Here is a 21,538-nt window from a genome sequence, read left to right on the forward strand (position 1 = left end):
CCCTTGAGCCAACGGGCTGACGAGCCTTGGATCTGCACCTGCGCGCCATGAGAGGTACTTGACCTGTTTTAATTACATTTTGGCAGTCCACGCGGCACCCCTTACACTGACCTGCTCCCTGCTGACGAGAGGCAACTACCTCGAAACACGTGTCCAGGGATGGCTAACGCAACACATACTGTTCTTTATACATCGTGGCATAGGCGTACTCGCCGTCGCCACTACATTTACCACAGTTCCTTGGGGCAACTTGCTGGTGTGACGAGCAGTGTGCGACCTACCTTTGCTCAAGTTTGAATTTATATTTAATGACTACTGGCTATTCACACAGAAGTTCGCTGCTTATTTCCCTAGGTCATGCCTCCATGTTTACTAATGAAGCAGTCACATGGGTTTGTTATTACTGCAGACTTCTTCGGAAGGGTCTTATTAGTGTGCTGCTGCCATAAGATGTAAATGTAGCATACAGAGAACGAGTGTCCTGGGCAGAGTGTGAGCAAAGGAGCAGGCGTCCTAAGCTAGGCGGCTAACTCCGGCCTGGATCGAATCCCAAGTCACCACGATCATTTTTCGCTGCAGTGGGCACTAAAGATATCCAGCCAATAAGACATTAAGCCACTGGACGCCTTATTTTATATACAGTAAGTGCTCGTCAATGGGGCCTCACCGGGTAGGGATAGTCATCTTCCAGTCATTGCTGCTAGTGGTAGTTAGAGAAGTAGCTCAATTACTCCCCTTTCCATAGCATTAGCTAAGTTCCAATAAGTGCTTGTACATCCTCCCTATGGGCAACCCTGCAGAGACTTGCCGTTAGTCCAGCCCCCAGAGAAGAAAGGTGGGCACTCCGTGCCTTTCAGTAATCATTCATTTAAAGCACTGTCTCAGACACAAAACAACTCAAGTACTTAAGGGATAAGATTCTCTGGACAGTGCGGTTGTGCTTTCGGGCAGAAAAACTCTGTACACAACAGGAATTGCCAAAGCCAATAGGTCTTGTTATTACGATCTATTTGCTTTAGCAATTCTTTTTACCAATGCAACGTCAGCAACAAAAACCAAACAATGGACGAAGAGCACACAATAAGGAGCCACTTGTGTGAACACCTCAGGACGCTATGGTGACCCAGGGTTATAACACATGTATGTGCATGCATCACCAACATGGCATAATGCAGCTGCAATTTTGTTTTTTTAATTTAAATTTACAGTTCCAAGATTGCGAAAGGCACGTGCAGAGGTAAATGAAAAAGTGAACTGAAAAATGTGTGAAAGCGATGTTTAATAACGGAACGGCCCGGCAGCAAAACCACTCTCCATTCTAAGAGACTCAAATGATTGAGAGGTATGAAGACCAGTGTACCCAGCAGAGAAATCATGGTTTCCTCACGTTCTTTTAATCGCCATAAGCTGGAAGTTGCTCATTAGAAGAGTATAAAATACTCTCCTTCAAATGTATAAAATACTCTCCTTCAAATGCATTATCTGAATATGCAGCTTACTCATAGTGAACCCTCTGCGTTATAATATTATTTCTTTGGCTTCGCAAAGCTGGCCTTTAGCCAGAATCCTTCCCTTATTGTGCTACATGACCCTTCTAGTAAAAGTAAATAGTTTACTTTTTGTGAACCGGCGTTAACCTTGCAGTGAAAACACATAATCTCTGCTTTCACCCAGCTTCATGTGATGCTTGAAAGTTGTGTTTCCAACATTTTCTCATTACACTGAAATCGGATTGTGCAATATTAGCATGTTTTGCTTGCATTTCAAATTAAAACAAATAGCCAGGACTCATTTACACATACCAATCTTACTCCTGCCAAGGTTTCATGTTTGGTAAACCGCTGCAATGACGGCCCGTACTAAAATTTTCCCTATTATCTGCACGGTGTTACTGCATACCTCTCAATCATTTGAGTCTCTAAGAATGGCGAGTAGTTTTGGATGGTGGGCCCATTTTAAATCCATGACGAAGGAGAGATTTTTTTGCATGAGTTTTCAGGGCAGGTCATACCACTGAAGTCTGTGGGAGGCATTTTTCTTGTTTTGAAGTTGAAGTTCGGTCCACGGAGGGTGACTAGAGAGGTATGGGTCTTACTTTGTTTACAATATCAATTGGAGTTACACTGTGGGTATACTGCTGGAGCTAACTAAATAAGAACAAGCATTTGCAATGCAATAGGTCTTGCATTTACGCAAGTTTGAGCTATTGGCATTGTAAATAATATTGCCTTTTTTTATGTTTTGGTTTTTAAAACATAAATGAAAGGCATTGCCATTTACAATGCCAATAGCTTAAACTCACGGAAATGCGAGACCTATTGCATTGCAAACGCTTGTTCAAATATATTATGGATTTAAAAGCACTTGCTGCAGTGTTCCTCGCCTCCAGCAATTTTCAAGCCAAAAACAATAATGTCAAGAGAATTCTGGTGGTTATTGGAGCTGCTGGAGGAGGTAGATGAGTTTTTTGTTTAGGAACCTTTGTCTCAAAGTAGCACGGAGAGTTAATACGCCTGCAGCAAAGCACGTGTATAATGCAGATCACAGAAGTGTATATCATGCAACTAGTTCAGTATGGGATTATACCGGTTTACATGTGGCAAGCAGTTACTGCCTGCTACTGGAACTAATGCTCTGCAAGCACTGGTTCCAATCACACTGCAAACTGCATTTTTTATTTAGATAGGTTATTGTTACCAAAACTCTTGCTATTTGAAGTGTTTCTACCCTTGAGCTACGTAACGCTTTATGTTAAGGCCCTGTGTCCCAGTGCCCATCCCATAAGCCTCTACATGTACTGCCCACACAACACACACACACCCTCACCCTCCTATATACTCAGATCCATCTGTGCACATAGCTGAGGTGCCGCCCGACGTCTGTCCAGCTCTCCCAATGAATCTCCCACAAAGCGGGAGGGGGGGCACCTACCACTCCACTCTCGCCCCCAAGAGATCACCCGCCTGTAACTGGCAACTCCCTGCTTTGCAACCGGTCCACACGTCTGCATTCGTGCTTACCAGTGGCCTGAGAGAAAGGAAGCGGCTGGTCACTTCTTGGCGCTGCATTTTGAGAACATCCCCTCTCACACTATCCAGTATTCATTTGGTTCTAAAACAACTTCTCCGCGCCCCAGCAACCTAGCATCTTAGACCCTAGGACTTGTTTTCTTCATTTTTAAAGGGCCTGTGCATAATTTTAAATTAAATCATCTAGCAGAACTTAAAATTATGTAAATTCCGCAAGTACAACACATTTTGCTGCAGGATTTATCTCCTAATTCATTTGGTGATTGGACTGGTACTCTGGCGCTGCGTGCAACCTCTGCCTCGGCTCTCCTCACGAATTTGGCGGCTTCCGCTTGCCGACATCTACCCAGAGGATAACTTAGTACCACGGATATCATGATTCGCTACAACTTGGATTGGACTACAATCTAAAAAAAACAAGCGGCAGGGAAAGCGTTCGCTTTCACTAACGCTTGGAAAACAAAGAAAGTCGAGAGTGGTGCGCGCGCCACTGCGAGACGTGCTTTAAATTATCGCGCCCGTGTCTGGGGACGATAATTGAAACCACATGGCCTTTGGTGCGCGTAATAGACACCAATAGGCCATGGGCGGAGCAATGCGTCCATCTTTGGCCTATTGCGTGCCATCTTTGAGAAATACACACACTCAAAGGCCAATCGCGGATGCCAAAAGGAAAAGCACACGCACGAGTGTGTGCGATTCCAGGCTCTGTTTCTAAACCCCCCTACAAAAGGGCTCTCGCCTGCGTGAGCAGTGCTACGCACTGCAACGCAGGGCGCGAGCCCTAAAAAGGGGGATCAAGTGGTTGAGGGCTAATTGATTAAAAAAAGGGAGAGGGTGAGATAGATAGGGGGAGCTGGGAGACTGTCATTTAACTAAGTCCTCCCTAGGTCTATATTGAATAGGTCTCTAGCCAGCAGATAGCTACATTTGTCTATATGCAAGACATAAAAAGACCTTTCTATAGGATTTAAGTAGCTGCTTTATTTAGGCCCCGAATCGGGCAGCACCCTGGGAAACCTCTTAACCGTTTCTAAAACTAGACCCCACTAGGAATCTAGGGTGGTTTGTGTAGGTGCCATCACATTTCCTTATTCAGAATATAAACATTGGTGTATATAATAGCAATTCCTCACTTTTTGTTGCAGAAAGTTTTAGATACTGCAGGGAATGGTAAATGTCCTACCATCCAGTTTTGCAACACTTTTGATAAAAAGTATTACTCCACTGTGTTGGGTTATTGACTTGTCAATCCAAATGAACGTTTTGAGAGAGCTATTTTCATGACCCACCTGAAGCAAGGTCATTGTGGTCATGCTTTTAAAAATTGCTGGCCAAGTGATCATATAAGAAAGAGTTTGACTGGTCCGTGCAGAAGGGCTTTTGGCCACTCCAGGTATACTTCCTGTCGTCCTTAGACTTGCGTAGATAGTATGTGTGCCTCACCACAGAGCAGTTCAAACAGAGGGACACCTAACTCCATGGGCCAACTCCGGGAGTCTGAATCAGTATTTTTTTTTTTTTGAAACCGTTTATTGCAATCTCAAGTATATACAAGCATGGGCCTACAACCTTCCGGTCGGCCGCTAGAGTGACAGGAGCACCTGACAAACTTACAAAAGGGCACTTGGCGTTGCAGAGAAGTAAATCAGGAGGCATCAACGACGTGGGCCACATGACTCTAAGCCCACAATACGGTTTCATTTTATACAAACACAACAACATAGAAAAACCACACCCGCAAGGCAACCCGCAATCAAAGGTAACCACACGTGCTCCTCAAATGAGGGACCCCGACCATCCACAGGAATCTAAAGAGGGGGAAGGGAAACAAGTCCAGGACTGGGGGAACTCTGTGCCCGGGGCTGGGGGAGGGGGTCAACTAGGGGGACGGAGCCGGTGAGGCAGCAGGCAGCAACGGTGGCTCGCAGATACCCCCGCGGTAGGCGTTCCAGGGGCCCCATATTTTCACCCACACCCCAGGCTTGCCCCTCGCCACATACACCACCTTTTCTCGGAACATGCACCAATCCATATGTTCTTTCCAGGCCGACACCGCCGGGGGCCGCTGGGATCCCCACAGTTGAGCGATGTCACGCTTAGCTATCATATATCCCAGAGTCACCCATCGCGTCTGCGGAACCGAGTAATCAGTTGGTTCCCACACATTCAGCAAGCATCTCCTCGCTTCAGGCAACAGCGCGACATGCGTAACCAGACGCAGGACCTCATGCACACCACGCCAGAATCGCTCCACCTTCGGGCATTCCCACAAAATATGCAAAAAAGTCGCCAAAGCACCACACCCACGCTCGCACAACCCATCCTCAGCATAACCCATACGCAGAAGCCTTGGCCCCGTCATGTAAACCCGGTGGAGTATCTTAAGCTGGACGAAACGAAGGCGAGCCGGTATGGCCACCTCCTTAGGAGAGGCCACCGCGGAAATCCAGTCTTCGTCGTCCAACTCCAGCCCGTCGGCAACCCAAGCCTCACCGAGGCCGGTCAGCAGGCCCGAGCGGTCATTAATCAATTTTTTGTAAATGAGGGAAATCGTGCTATCCGGAACGTGGCCATCCAGCACTCTATCCTCCAGGGGGGAAGACTCCGGGATGGAGGCGACGTCTGGGAAGACGGAGCTCAGCGCATGACGGACCTGCAAGTACCGAAAGTATTCACTGCCCTGCAGCTGAAACTCCGTCTGCAGCGTCTCGAATGTTTTAAATCCCCCTCTCGTCCAGAGGTCCCCCACTTTACTGATGCCAATCGTGTCCCACTTCTCGAAGCCCTTCGAGGTCCACAGGGAGCCCAACCGCTGAGGCGCATACAACGGCGACGCCCGGGTCAAACGGTCCTTCCACCCCATTGCTGCATTGGCTGCGTGCCACACCCGCACCATGACACGCGTGGGCCCCGTCAAGCGGGGATCCGGCGCGCCAGAGTAGAGTGCTCGATTGTAGTCGCCACCGGGCAGGAGCATCTTGTCCATTTCAAATGCCGGGTTCAAGGCGGGCCCATAGAGGCCGTGATTAATTGCAGCTAGCTGGGAGGCCCAGTAATACCGCTTAATGTCCGGGAGGGCAATCCCCCCGTCATACCACGGGAGCGTCAACTTCGCCAGGGCTATACGCGGCCTCCCGTCCCAGAACAGGCGGCGCTGTAGACTCTCCACCTCACGGAAGTAGCGCGCCGGGACTAGGTCCATAGTGTTCTGGAGAGCGTACAGGAAGCGCGGCAACGACATCATCTTAAACAATGCCGCCCGGCCGAGCGGCGAAAGCGGCAGGCGCCGCCAGCGCGCGACGTCCTCCTTCAAGCGCTGGAGGGGGGGAAGCAAGTTTCGCTCGTAGCGGGCCTCCGGGTCCAGCGTGATATAGACACCCAGGTACCGAAACCCCTGCGAGGCAATCTGGATCGGACATCCCCGCGGGAGGACGGGAGCCTCCCCGGAAAGCACATAGACACATGATTTAGCCCAGTTGATGACAAGGCCTGAGTTACGGCCAAAGGAGCGCAGGACATCAACCAGGATAATCCGTGATTTGCGCGGGGAGGCTAGGTACAAAAGGATATCGTCAGCGTAGAGGGACACGCGGTCCTCATACTCGGGGGTCCAACGGAGACCACGGATGGAAGGGTGCCACCGCAGCCACTCCGCCAGGGGTTCCAAGGCCAATGCAAACAGGAGCGGCGACAAGGGGCAACCCTGTCGCGTGCCCCGTCCCAGCGCGAATGGGGCCGAGACTCGCCCATTCACTACCACCTGCGCTAACGGGCCCGAGTACAACAATTTGACCCAGCTGATGAATCCCGGTCCAAATCCAAATTTCGCCAGCATCGCCCAAATGTATGGCCATTCGAGCGTGTCAAACGCCATGGTGGCGTCTAAGGACGCCAAGATGGCCGGCTCCCGCACAAACGGAACACGCGCGAGCACCCCGTGCAAGCGCCGCAGATTGAGGGCCGTGTTGCGATGGGGGATAAAGCCAGACTGGTCTTGGTGGACCAAATCGCCTACCACGCCGACCAGCCGGTTGGCGAGCACCTTGGCAAGGATTTTGGGCTCCGCATTCAAGAGCGAGATAGGCCGATAGGAGGTAACCCGGTCTCGGGGTTTCCCCTCCTTGTGGATCACCACGATTGTGGCCAGACGTTGGTCCGGCGGGAGGGAGCCCCGTGAGTGGGCCGCCAGGAACATCGCGCGGAGGTGGCGTGCCAGTACGTCCGGTCGCAGCTTATACAACTCGATAGGGATGCCGTTCGGGCCCATGGCCTTGCCAGATGCGACCGAGCGTATAGCGAGGGCAATTTCGTCCGAGGTAGGAGCAGCATCCAACGACTCCCTGTCCTCCACCGAAAGGGAGGGCAGCGCGATATCTCGAAGCAGGGCATGGGAATCCGCCTCCGAGCAGGGAGAGACCGGGGAATACACCTCGCGGAAATAATCCGCGAAGCAAGAGACAATGTCTTCTGGCTCGGTGACACGTACACCATCCATCCTCTCAATCAGCGGGACCACACGACTCGCTCTCTCCTTTTTATCCAACCACGCAATCAATTTACCAGCCTTATCACCCACATCATACAGTCGCCCCTGTTGCTCTCTACTGAGGCCCCTGGCTGCCTCCGTGACGAGGGCCCTATAGGCCGCTTGCTTAAGGTGTAGAACATGCAGTGCAGCATCCGTCACCCCACTCCCCAAATCACCCTCTAATTCAGTAATTTCGGCCTCCACTCGGGTCACCTCCTCCTGCTCGCGCCTCCGGGCATGGGATATGAAGGAGAGGGCCTCCCCCCTAATAACTGTCTTGAAGGCCTCCCAAAGGGAGATAGCCGAAGGGACAGACCCCACATTCTCCTCAAAATATCGCTGCAAGGATTTAATCAGGTCAGCACGAATGGTGGGGTCGCGCAGGTACCAGGCATTGATTGGAGCTACCCTGCCCGCCCCCCTCGGGAGGACACCAAAGTGCAACAGGAGCGGGGAGTGATCTGAAATACCCCGCGCCAGATGGCGCACCTCTCCCACCCTCCCAGCATAGGCCGCAGGGACAAGGATATGATCAAGCCGCGAGAGGCTACCATGGGCACCCGAATGGAAGGTGTAATGCAGCTGCGTGGGATGTTTTAAGCGCCAGCAGTCCACCAATCCCAATGTATCTAAGAGGCCGGACAGCCACGCCTGCGCCCGGGGGAGGTCCCTAGGGGGGTGACGATCCATAGTCCCAGAAACCACCGCATTGAAATCCCCCCCAACCACCAGAAGCCCCCCCGGAAGGTCAAGGAGGAGGCGCCCCAGGTCCGCAAAAGTGGTAGACTGTAGCCCCGTTGGGACATACACTGAAACAAAGACAACCACTTTGCCCTCCATTCTCCCCACCAAGGCAGTGTAGCGTCCCCTCTCATCATGGCGCACCTCCTCTATTTCCAGCGCGAGCGAGTTCTTAACCATGATGCCCACCCCCCGCGAGCCAGACGTGAAGCCCGAGTGGGCCACCAAACGATAGCCACGCCGATTCATGGCACAAAAGGAATTACCAATAAGGTGTGTCTCCTGCAGAAAGACCACATCTGGCGAAATTCGTTTCAGATACTGCAGGACCACACCTCGCTTAATCCTATCCCCCAGTCCATTAACGTTCCAAGACAACAAAGTCAAGTCCCTACCCCCCATCACATACAGAAGCCATCATTCGTCCCCCCGAGAGCACCTCAAAAACACCAATACAGTAAAGGGTTTGCCTTGCGGTAAAAACGAACAACACCCCACCCCAACCCACCCGTCCCAACAGAACTCCCCCCTCCCTGCACCCCTGCATGAGCCCAAACAGCCCCCCCAAAGTGCAGTGTGCCTGTCGCCCCATAGATGACAACACTAACTAGTCCCCCAGAGGAGGAGGGAAAGCCCCCAAGAGACCCCGTACGACCTCCACGGGAGGGGAACTTACACAATCAGTCAATGATGACAATAATGTTGTCCAGAGCAAGGCCTACTATTAGTCCCTCAGTCCTGATCTGGCAAGCCCTCCCCACCAACCGCCACCCCCCCGGCCCCGATCCCCGGGCAAAGTGTCCAACCAGTCCCCGGCCGCCTCGGGACGATCAAAAAAGTGCGTGCGGCCATCCACCTCTACCCTCAACTTCGCTGGAAAAAGCATCGCATACTTGAGGTTCAGGTCCCGTAGGCGACGTTTGACTCCGAGAAAACTCAGTCTCTGCTTCTGGACCGCCGGAGTAAAATCAGGATAGAAGTTTACGTCCATATTGTCGAGTCTGACCGGTCCTTGTTGCCTAGAAGTCTGCAGGATAGCGTCTCTGTCCCGAAAGTTGAAGATTCGGGCAATGAGAGGCCTCGGAGGGGCTCCGATCTTAGGTCTCCCTCCGGGGACCCTGTGGGCACGTTCCACTGCGAAGAGTTTACTCAGCCCCCGGGGCTGGAGACGGGTGAGGATCAGGTCCTCCACAAACAGATCCGCCGCCTCCTCCTCACGTCCCTCCGGCACCCCGACAATGCGAACATTGTTCCTCCGGGCCCGACCCTCGGAATCTTCCAGTCGACGATCCATCAGGGCGCTCGCCTGGCCCAGTCGGCGCACCTCCTTTTGGATGGCCGCCACGTCCGTTGTGAGGCCAGAGGTGGTGTGGGCCAAAGAGTCGACCCGGTCATTCGTCTTGGACAGATCGGCCCTCACCAGGCCCACATCCACGAGGACCGAGTCAATCTTTTGCGCCAGAGTGTCAAAGCGCTGGTCCACTGAGGCCTTCATCTCGGCGATGGCGCCCATGACGTCCCGGAGGGTCAGATCCGCGGGCAGAGCAGGAGCATCAGTCGGGCCAACAGGGGACCTACGCGGCGCCTCTGGAGATCCCTTCTGGAGGGTGTAGCGGTCCATGCTGTTAGACTGAGGGGCTGCGCCACGGCGGGTCGATTTCACCTTTGCCCGGTCGCCATCTTGTTTCGTGGACATGGCTCCAGTCCCCAAATCGTGCCAATCTCCTTGAAAGGGGCTGACAAACCAGTTCACGGGTTCCGGGGGAGGGCGACCACAGCTCCGAAGGGCGGATCCCAACTGGCGGGCCGGCAGGGCACCCCGATGAAGCCACACCACCGCACGCCGCCTCGCGACCCTACCGCGCTTGGCAGCAAGGAGGGCGCGAAAGCGAAAGTGAAAGTGCGGGGTACGCGAATCGCCCAGCCTCGCCCGCCGCTGTTGTTCACTTTGTCTCCGGATCGCCCCACAACTCCAATCCGGGGGGCCGGCGTGGAGAAGGCCGCAAACCTCAATCGATGCTCCCGCCGGTGTCCGAGGTCCGATTTGGAAACGGAAAACGGGTGGCACCTCAGCTCGGTCTCACGAACACAGTCCCCTCGTCTAGGACAGGATATGGTCAGGATTTATGCAGGAGGTCGCGGAGGTCCTCGGGAGCCTCGCACCTACGCGGCCATCTTGGTTGCGCGCTAGGCTCCTCCCTGAATCAGTATTGAGATTGTCTCAGATATGCTAGTAACCTTTTCAGGTTTATTTGACTTCTCACTCTCAAAATAAAGGCCTATTTGGGTTCTGAGAAGTCAAGAAATACAACAATTAAAAAATAAAACTATACAACACATTAACCTGAAGCATAACAAATGACAGGCAGTTTGGGCAATAATTGGTAAAGTGTTAGCACAAGCAAATATCAGATTAGTGAACAAGAAAAATATCCATAACATTAAGTAGAAATCAGTAACATCCGCCAATATATTCATTTCATTATGTCTTTATTTCGATTAAAATAATCATAAAAGACAATACATACAACGATGGATACATTTAAAAAAAAAAAAAACAGTGCCATATAAAACAATCAAAACAGTGTGGCAAATCAGTAGTTAATGCAGTATATATGTAAAGTAAAAGTAATCAACAACAGAGAACCACTATAAAACCATATAAATACAAAAATACAGTATAAAAACAGAAAATCATTGTTCTTAAAAATTAATTAATGATTCTACACTGAAATTACATGACATTATTATGGCTATAACTAGGCTTGGATTTCTCTTAGTTTTTTACAGCGAATGAGCCATGCCCAGCTCAAGAATTTTGACAAAGCTACAACTATAGGAGCATCAGTGGATGTCCGCAGAATCCTTAATGCCACCATAGCCGATCTAGTGCCCATGTTCATGCAAATTGGCTTCAGCCATTTAAACCTGGGGGATTTGTAAGCCGGGCACGCCAACAGAAAATGGGATATGGATGCCAGCGGAGCTGGACAAGCAGGACAATGCTCAGACCAGTTCAACCGTCATTTACAAGTAAAGGCGTTGATTGGGAGGGAGCCAACCCTAAACTGATGGTATAGTTTTCTATCCAACGGTCTGGAAATGGTATCCCATTATGCTTCAAACACGAAATCCTGTTTTTGCATCAGATAACCCATGGATAGGGTGGGCCTAGTAGTAGAAGAAAAGTATTTATTCTTAACCATATCCCAATAGGCGGCCTTGAGCTCCCTTTTAGACAGAAATGGATTTTCTTCGGAGTGCTCCCACAGACCACTCTTCACCATCCCACACAGGGTGTTTTTTTATATTCTGTAACCATTTGATCTTCCCCGTACAACCATCCCCCCCTGAAATCCATAATGGATTTCGCATATTGGGAAAGCTCAGGGGTAACCCAGAGTCGTCGCCAAAATGCTATTGGTCTATATCTGGCTAGATCCTCAATTCTAGGCAACCCGGATCCAAAAAAAGAGGCAATAATGGTGTGGATTGTGAAAAGCTCGTAATAGCTCTGACAAATTTGTTCTGGGCTTGTGCCAAGGAGGAGATGTTCTCGAAACCCCATAATTCCGCTCCATATAGGATTGAAGTAATAACCTTGGTGTTGTATATCTTAAGAACAGGGGCCATGGGCTTAGTGAATGAGAGCTTATGTTCTTTAACGAGAGCTCCTGCCGCCAGCTGAGCGTATTTCAGAGCTAAAAAATCAATGTGTAGTTTCCAGCTAAGTTTCTTACCCAAGGTAATACCCAGGTATGCAAATGCTTTTGTCTGTTCCAGAAGGACATGTTCATGAGTACACTACTTAGAATGGTCTTATGATGGTGAAAGACAATAAACTTGGTCTTGTCCACATTAACCACAAGCCGATGGTCGCGGCAAAACACCTCGAACCTAGACAATGCAGTCTGCAATCCCTTCTGCGTCTTGGATAGGATCAGGGTGTCGTTCGCCAACATGAGCAGTGGTATCCTAAGCCCCCCCAAGCTAGGGGCATCTGTGTGATATGTGGAATAGTATTGAACCACCCTGTTAATAAACAGGAAGAACAATGTCGGCGCCAGGACGCATCCTTGGCGCACACCCTTTAGGACTGGGAAACTAGCTGTGATCTCGCCGTTTGGGCCCCACCGCACCTGAGCATAGTTCGAATTATGCAACTTAATTATCAAGGCTAGTAGCTCCTGAGGCATCCCTACTTTCAAAAAGGTGTGCTACATTTTATTACGTGGCACCAAGTCATAAGCAGACTTAAGTTCAATAAAGGCTGCATATAGAGACCCTCCTCCTATAATGACTACCTTCCAGTAAATCATAACAAACCTAAAAACCTGATCAATGGTGCTAGTAAAAGGACGAAAGACTGCCTGCAATGGTGACAAAATCTAATTCTCCTCGCTCCACACTTGGATTCTACTGAGGACCAATCTGGCAATTATTTTCTGCATAGAGTCAATAAGGCTAATCGGCCTATAATTGCCAGAAGACGAGTGATCACCCTTTTTATATATCGGTAATATAATGGCTCCAGACCAGGTATCCGGAATAGGTGCACCACTGGCTATGGCATTGGCTATAAAAGTAATGTATTTAACCCAGTTCTCTGTCGTACTGGAACAAGTCAGCTGGTATACAGTCCGGACCAGGAGCCCTCCCTTTCGACAGCAATGAGAGGACCATCTCAACCTCGGAGCTATCGAACAATAAGGTGGTAGACGTGAAACCTGGTAGTGGGTGGGTATCAACAGTATTTGCAATAGAAAGTTGTGCTTTAAAAAACTCAACCCATGAGTCCGGCGCTACATGGTTCACCGGTTTATGTGGTGTCCCATTGCTACCCCACTTAATAACTGCCAAAATGTAACCATGTCTCTCTCGTGACTAGCTTCAATTAGGTCGAGCCAGCGTTAGTCATCCCAATCCTTCTTAGCTGGTTTTTGGACTGCTTTATACCTGGACCTATCCAACTAACCTTGCCCATATTTTTAGATCTGATAGCTTTTGTTAGCTCACGGTATGACTCTCTACAAAGCTTATTATACCAGGTAGTCATCTTTGCACCTAAACTGCTCTTCCTTGAATTACATTTAATAAAGAATGGTTTTAAACTGGTAAATAGCTCACAATGTACAATCGGAGCAATACGTTTCATATCCTCCTGGGAGTGGCAACTTTTAAGAATAGCAACCGAATGGCCAACCATGGACTTAATCTCTTCGAGGTCCCCCTCTTTCGATAAGCCTGGCCCATCTAACTCTTCTGTTGTCATTCGTGACAGCGGCTTCTACTAAGTTATGTACCTCATCCATATTGGAATTAACTATTGAACTCCGCGCCAGTAATGATAATACTTGTGGATCATGGTCACTTTTGGTCCGCTCAACGACCGTCATGTCATGTAAGTGTACCCAAAATTCCACATTAAGAAGGATGTAATCTATCCTGCTTGATCTTACACCGTTATTAAAAGTATGCGCACCCATCCGATCCGACTGGGTCCTTCCATTTGCTGCCCTTACTCCCTTCTCCAGGCACATCCCCTTGAGCTGCAAAGCAACTTCAGTCCATTTTTTTATTGGACTAAGATCTAAGGAGGGGATCTTCAATTGAGAATCCTCATCTAAAGTTAGATTGCCATCATCAAAGGCAAGGGGTTCAAAGGAACAATTAAAATCCCCCGCTATGATCAAATAGTGCCCTACTTTCCAACTATCCAGAAACCCGTCAAGAATGTCAACAGTCTCAGAGCGCCTCCCGCCCGGCTGTCCTCTTGCATAAATGTTGATAAGCAAGATTTCCCTATCATGACCCAAACGTAAACAAAGGGCCAAGATGTCCGGGCTGTCAATTAAGACTTCCTTAACAGTATAACTCGCTTGCTGTCTCACCCAGCATGTTAACTTGCCCGAGGGTCTCCCCTTTTGCCCCCCTTGAGCTAGTTTAGAGAAGTTAAGAAACCCAGGGTGGTGGACTTTTTCCATGGCCCATGTCTCCTGAAATACCCAGATGTCGTGCTGATCAACAAAAGTTGACCAGTCGCTGGATCCAGTTTTGGACAAAAGCCCGCAATGTTCCAAGAGCCCAATGAAAACCCGGCAACCCCCACTAACTGTGTGGACCGTGATTCGGGCCTTTCAAGAAGATCTCTAGTTAGGGAACCTTGTTCTAATCCCCCGTACCCCTTAATTGGGCATGGTGTAATTGTTACGGGCCCACCATTACTACCGTTTCAGTCATTGCTATCCAGTGTAGAAAGGGCATCGAATCGATTACTCACGGGGAATAAATGTTCAAAAAATCCGTGTGCTTGAAAAGACCCTCTCTTGTTGGCACTACTAGGTTCAATGGTGGGTCGATACAGAAATGGTGTCCCTTACAATGCGATTCCCTGCCCTCAACAGGATATATTGAACCATGCTGGGTGACCTGAAGCTCAAGACCACACAATCCCCCCTAGGAGTTTTCTGAAACTTCCCCACCCATGGAACCCTGTGCACCATTTTGAATTCTGTAAACAATTCTGTTGTTAGCCCAGTTCTCATCCTTAGGAGATGTAGGTCCTTATTGTGTAAGGTAGACCAATGTTCCCGCGCCTGGGATCCAAGCTCCGGGACATTCCCCAGAACAACAGTGTAAGGATTGGCCTCCGATGGTAGGTGTAGGGAGGTTGGGGGTGGAGTTTCTCTGCTAAGGATTGTTGGAATGGTTGCAAACTACCCAATCTCGGGGCCGGGGGAGCACCATATGGGCCAGGTCCACTGACAGATGGGGGGTTTGATTGATTATTAACCGGAGCTTCATTGGAAGGATTAGGTGTATTTGCAAGTCCCTCACTTAGCTGACCCCCCCCCACAGCCGGTTAGGGTTCACCCCTCCCCCACCACCTGATTGAACATTGTGATTAGACAGTGGAGTTCTGGGGAGGCCTTGCTCTATTTTGGTGAGCCTTGCTTCAGATGAAGCAAGTTTCTGCATCACTGGGTCGATTAGAGATGACATTTTCTGCAATAGTTGAATACTATAATCTTCCTTACAGCAGTGTGCTGGGTCAGGAATAGCGTCAACAATAGAACAGTCAAGAGGGAACTGACTCTGCACTGGAAGTCCCGGGGGGGACCCAACTTCTTGCGCTGGAGATCGGCGTTGGCGCGTTGGGCGGGGGCCGAGGGCACCCTCCGGGTGCAACTGGCCCTCCGGAGAGATGACGAAAAGGCGCTGGCGACGGCCCGGGCATGGGAAGCGCTGGTGGTAGAACTTCAGGGGTTGATGTCCGAGGCTGGGGCTGAGGAGTGCGGGTCTGACGGGCAGGAGGTAGTGGGGAGCGGGGAGTAGAAGAGGCGAGAAGGTGGGCATTGACCGCCTACACTTTTGACTGGGCTAGCGGGAAGGTTTTGTTCGTTTAGGGAGTGGTTGGGCTCCTGGATTTTATTGACTAGGGAGGGGGGGCACGTCGGAAGAGGGTACGGAGTAGGGGAAGGGGGCACACTGACGGGGGGTGGGGGAGGGGGGGTAGGGGACCGGGTGGGAAGGTTGAGCCATCTTCAGGAGAGTAGGGGATGCTGATACATGTTTGATTTTCCTGGACGGGGGGGGATGGCGAGATGATTGATGTTTTGTTGAGTTGGAAAACAATAAAAATGTTTCAACAAAAAAAAAACCAATAGAACAGTCGCTAAGGGTTTGCTGATGCACCCCAGCCCCCTTGGTAGGGGCCTTCCGAGTTATACCCCCTGTCAAGTGAGATTGTGTTTTTGCTAGGGCACGGGCTTTCCTTTTCTTTGATGGCGGTTCCCCTCCTGCTCCCACCGCCCCCAGCTTAGACTGTTTAGCCTTCCCACCCCTAGTAGTAAGTGGAGAGGCTATGTAGACATTTTCTGGACTAGCTGGGGTGGGATCATGTAGCACAGGTGAGACGGGAGTAGCCTGCCTTGATAACCCTAAAGGAGCAACTACAGGGGCATTAGTTTGTGTTGGCATGGTAGAGGGGGCTGGGTTACCTGGTCCTATTGGTGGTAGAGGCTCTAACGATAACCTACGCTCTGTGAGTTGAATCTCATGCATGAGCGTGGATTCAGCCCTAGTTAGGAACGCATCAAGGGTTCCAACTACTCCGTCCCCTACACCCAATTTTCGTTTCCCCAAGAGACTAACCCCAACTTGAGGCATGATGAAACCGTAATAGAACTAGACTGACCCCCCCCGATGAAACGCCAAAGGTTAGTGCGGTAGCCCAGCCCAGCCTCCTCCGGTCTCGGACGGGCGCAGACGGGCCCGCCCTTGGTCCGGGCTGCATCCCGCGGTGGGAAAGGCAGCGCTTTAAGCGCGATGATCACGCCTCCTCCTCACTCGCGTCAGCTGGGTCAGTCAGGGTGCACTCTGGGAGTTTGAGTCCTCTCCCAGGGTGTCAGCGCCAGTGGCAGCAGGTTGGAAACGTACTTCAGAGCCCTGGAACCTCGTCCCACCAAGGCTGTTGTAGCGACGTTGGAAGGGGACCACACTGTCAGCAGGCAAGGAAAGTCAGGTACTGCAGCAAAGCAGGGCACAAACCAAGAAACCCCAATATATTCTCTACCGAGCTCTAGAGATGTGTCCTAGTCTGCCATACCTTTCCTCAAGCTAGAAGAGCGCAGCCTGCTTGTGGCCTATGTTCCAAGTTCACGTTCAGGGTGCTTGTCAATCCCCCCGCGTTCACCAAGCAATCGATGATAATCTTTTTTGAGTTGCTTAAATCTGGAGCTGTTTTACATTGTCACAGTAGTTGAAAATGCCAGCTGAGATATGGGAATTTGTCCGAGTGCATGAGACTACAAAGTGTGTGTGACAACGAGAAATCGTGAGTTGCTTGCCAAATATCCCCAGTGTCCTTGCTAAGCAAGATCACTAGAGATCACTAGAGATCATTGTTCAGATTTATACCAGGCATAGTAAACATCATTAATCGTCAAAACAGTAGTCATGGACACACATAACTTCAGTAATCAATAAAAACCTTCATAACCGAAATTCAGCAAATTAAAATCATGTCCTGTTACCTTACCTGGGAACAGGGGTCTAAATAACCTAATTTGTGGCAAGTCCTAGTTGGCTAAGACTACATGTTGGGTGGACAATGGTAGCTGCAGATTAGTATAAAACAGCCGAATTCGTTAAAGTTATTGCAACATTGATTTTTTTGGCAGCAGCCAACCAGGTCGTTTTTTGATATTCTATATCAGCAAATTATGTTTCATTGGCTAAGAGGATCTGCAAGATCAGGGAGTATCTTTGTCTTCTCTGCTTTAAAAACTAAAGTGTACTGCCACCTCGTAGCTGTAACTTTGGACTATAAGCTGCACTATGCACTAGAGCGCCGGAATGTTCAGAGGCCAGTTGGAGACAGTGGAGTACTTCAGGGTCAGTAAAGGAGGTTGAATGCCTTATGCTCCAACATTCTAGTGTTTTTTTGTTTTTGTTTCTGCCAGTTTAAGTTAGAATATTTTACCATCACTGAAAAGAATGTGCAAATAGACTTTTAGTTCTTCCTCGCGATATACATGGTGATAAACTCTCTGCCTTGATGTTGGCACTAGTCTGCGGTTGGGTACTTAACTTGAGCTCAGGGCCCGTTAACAACCGTTATAGCCCTCAGCAGCAAGCTATGATCCGGAGTAGTCACCCAGTGCACCTGAACGTATGCCAGAGGCTGGAATATGTGCAGTATGAAGTGTACCAGAGAGGAGGAGTAAAGTAGATCCGTACCATCGGCTAATCCCCCAGAGTTTAGTAGGCATGAACTAAAATCTGTGCAGTCAACATCTACACAAGAGACCCGTGATCATATGCTATGGTCTGTTCAGTCACCCACTTCCACCTTACCTTCACTATAAACTATAAGTTCTCTAAGAGAATGTTATGATCTGAAATATATGCAGTTACCCAGTGCAGCCGAAAGTTAACCCATGAGCTAATATGTGTGCAGTCAGTGCACCACAAATAGGCCTTGGGCTGGACTCTTTGTAGTCACTCAGTTGAGGCCATGGGGCAGATCATAGCCATTGCACAAAGCACCAGAATGTATGCACAACTAGAATTGGTGCAGTGATGCCATTGGTAAGGCCAGTATTTGTAATCTGTGTAGTCACCCAATATGTGATAGCCTTGGGCATCAGCTGGCCTATGTGCAGTCACCTAATAGGTCAATAACACAGAGATTCTCCTGGGTTTTGACAGAGCTCATTAAAAAGGGATTGGACAGGATAAACTATAAGGAGATTGTACCCGGTGTTGGACAAAACTTGAATGAAAAACCTGTTTTACATTTTATAAATTGGAGGTTTACTATGAAAAATAATGAGGTAAAAGTTGAGCATCTCTATGGTCATGTCATCTTGACCTGCATTTGTATTTCTTTACAGAGGAAAATGAGAAGCTCCTCCTCCGAAGAGACCATGAAGATGTGGAAGACAAGAAAGTTGTGGTGAAAACTGAAGTTCCAGACGAAGACCCAGACATTCCTGTTTCCCCTCTCGCACCTGCCCCGCCACCTCCTGTACCACCACCTTTGCTAACCCCGATGGCGGTCATTCCCCTTCCCGTTGTCAGCAGTGTGCCCCCACAGGCAGTCCATCCCACACTGTCCACTTCTCTAGTCCACCGGAACCCGCCAGTGGTTAGCTCTTCTGGTATCTGCAAGGAATTGTCTATTGCACCAGTCATCCAAAGGCCTGGCGGGCCTGCTCCTCCGGATCTGAAAACCAGCATGCCAACAGTCAGTAGCCCCAAGCTGCTTCATCAGTACCCGTCTCCAGTACTTGCCATCTCTCAGCACCACGTTGTCCAACCTATACAACCACAGCCGCAACAACCCCTACTGCAACAACAGGTGCCGCCATCCCAGCTCAGTGCTCTCAGGCTGGCTCCTTCAGATGATACTAAACCTAATGACCAGAAGAGGAGGCCTGGAGGGTAAGTGCACCAAGCTGTTTTCATAAAGAAGGCTTTCAGTGTCTACTTTAAATCTGAGAGGGTCATATTAATTTTGATAAATGTCTTTGGGGGCCAATGTAAGTTCCGTTTTCTCCAGGTCAGATAATTGTGCTGATTTGTCAATTTGTAAACAGTTAAAAAAAACAAGATCTTGCTGTTTTTATTCATCTTTCTCGTCCCACAACATTGGGATTGGGTTTATAGTCGGCTCAGGGTAGTGGGCTCTTTGTTCGCTGAAAGTGTCAGTTAAATGTATTTTGCGTTTTCTACAATGCGAGTTGCGAATATGCAATCATCTATTCCTCATGTGGGATTGTGTCTTCAGTCGGTAAATGATCACCTAAGTGTCTCTAACATGATCAGTTAGTGAACTTTAGATTACAAGCTTATAAGAAAGAAGTGCGTGATGTACATAGTAAAGTGAATTGGCTCTTGGACTTCTGCTGAAAAAAAACAAAGAAAAAAGCGCAGAATTGGCAATAGATAATATTTACAAAAGATAGATATGTTTTACCTGCGTGTCTGTGTGTCCATCTTCCTTGCTTTGTATGATTATTTTTTTTTTTAATTACACGTCTTTTCAATCTGGTGATCAGATTATTGGTGGAGATGCATGATGCAGTTGTAATGGCCCTGAAGCCGCGATACAAGACTGAAACACGCCACGCTGGTGGTACAGTCACTGGAACAGATATAAGATAGGGAGCAGTGTGGGAACATGTAATTTTGATTATGCTGGACAGCAGTTTTAATCCAGAGGCATTTCATGTGGGTCCAGAAAAGATAGATGCCATATGCGCCAGAACTTCATTCCGATTATCTAGATAAGCAATTTATCTAAATGGAACCAATTCCCTTATTGTAAAGTTATCTTGGGAATCTGAAGAAATCTGGCCCTCATTGGCCTACATTATACAAATATTCCCTGTAGAATTTTATGTATTTACATTACACACACGCGTGAATCCATGGCGGTGGCCCAAATAGATTGCATTTGCTAAATGTACTATGCAGAATAGTTCAGCGGGTAGATCGGTCACTGCTGAATGGCTGGACATGTTTGTTCCAATATAGAGCGAAAGGACTGAACTTTTTCTTTTGGCAGGCTTGTCGAGTGTCCTGCGGGTCAGCTGTTCCACATGCAGCTGTAGGAATAGGAATTAGCATCAACATGCAGATGCTTGGAAGTCCGATTCCTAAGAGGCAGTAAAGGATGATTAAAAACATTAATACAGATAGGGGACCCTTTACAGCCATCCACTATGGCAAATGAAGAATGAGCTCTGAGGTCACTGTCTGTTACTGATCATGAAAGAAACGGAGTGAGCATTTCCAGTTTTGAGCTTCACGTTTAGTCAAATCTGCCCTTCAAGGGTGTTCTCTAAATCCCTAGGAAAAGTAGCTTTTCTTTCTTGGCTTGTCTGGACGATTTGCAATGAAAGCCCTGCAGGCCCAAGAAACAAGGGAAGAGTTGTGAGGCATAGCGAATCTGCTTGAAGCCTTAATTATCTCAATCCTCTTTAAATTGTATCCATCTCTAGAAACGGGCATAGCAATATAGGATAAAATATAGATTTCTCAACCAGACACAGAGGTGACTGTAAACCTAGGAAGTGCCCGACCACCTTTGATTTCTACTAAGCAATGTTTTAAGCCTGTCTTCAGTGACAAAGGAAGTCAATATTGGGGGACTGGGAAATGAATAGATTTGTCAGTCAGGAGGCAACCTACTCTTTTCAATGGAAGATAACAGATATTCACTTGCCGGTGGGCCTCCTTCTATAGTTGTATTGTTTCCAAAACTGGTGACTGGTGCATATATTAAGAGTCTGGGAAGTGCATTCATGGTGTCTTTTTGACCAGGGTTTTTGGTAAAAAACAAGCTTCTTCTTCCAAAACAGTGTAACAAACCTCTGAGTCATTCCTTTTGCTCTCCAGCCTTGACATAGAAGTAAATTGTGACCTAAATCACACGCCTCTGTTTAATGCACTAGGAAACTGGAATGTTCAAGATTTTTGATCCACGCCAGAAAAGCTCAAAAGCTTTATAAATGTGCCCCACCATCTAGAGACCCCCCACACATATGTTGGTGGTTAAAAATGCCAGCTCAGACTAAGAAGGCTGCTGTTAATATGATATCATTGGAACAGCGTTTAACAGTAGTTAAAAACCCTTTTCGCATACGGGAATGGGTCTGCCTGCCACAAGCAGAAACTAATAAAAATGCAAGTAGTGATTCTTCCATGGTCTGCAATCTACCGGTAATGT

The 21,538-nt window shown here is 48.8% G+C and overlaps 1 protein-coding gene across 3 annotated transcripts in view; it reads left to right on the forward strand.

Moving 5' to 3' along the window:
- MNT (MAX network transcriptional repressor) overlaps positions 1–21,538 on the forward strand; it is a 212,317-nt gene that overhangs the window by 76,769 nt on the left and 114,010 nt on the right. For all 3 annotated transcript variants that reach the window (XM_085649942.1, XM_085649943.1, XM_085649944.1), the window contains exon 2: positions 18,699–19,248. In XM_085649942.1, the coding sequence (XP_085506068.1) occupies positions 18,699–19,248 (550 nt within the window). The remainder of the gene's footprint in view (positions 1–18,698; positions 19,249–21,538) is intronic.

This window comes from Triturus cristatus, chromosome 3_2 (assembly GCF_964204655.1).
Source record: "Triturus cristatus chromosome 3_2, aTriCri1.1, whole genome shotgun sequence".
Lineage (NCBI taxonomy): Eukaryota > Metazoa > Chordata > Amphibia > Caudata > Salamandridae > Triturus > Triturus cristatus.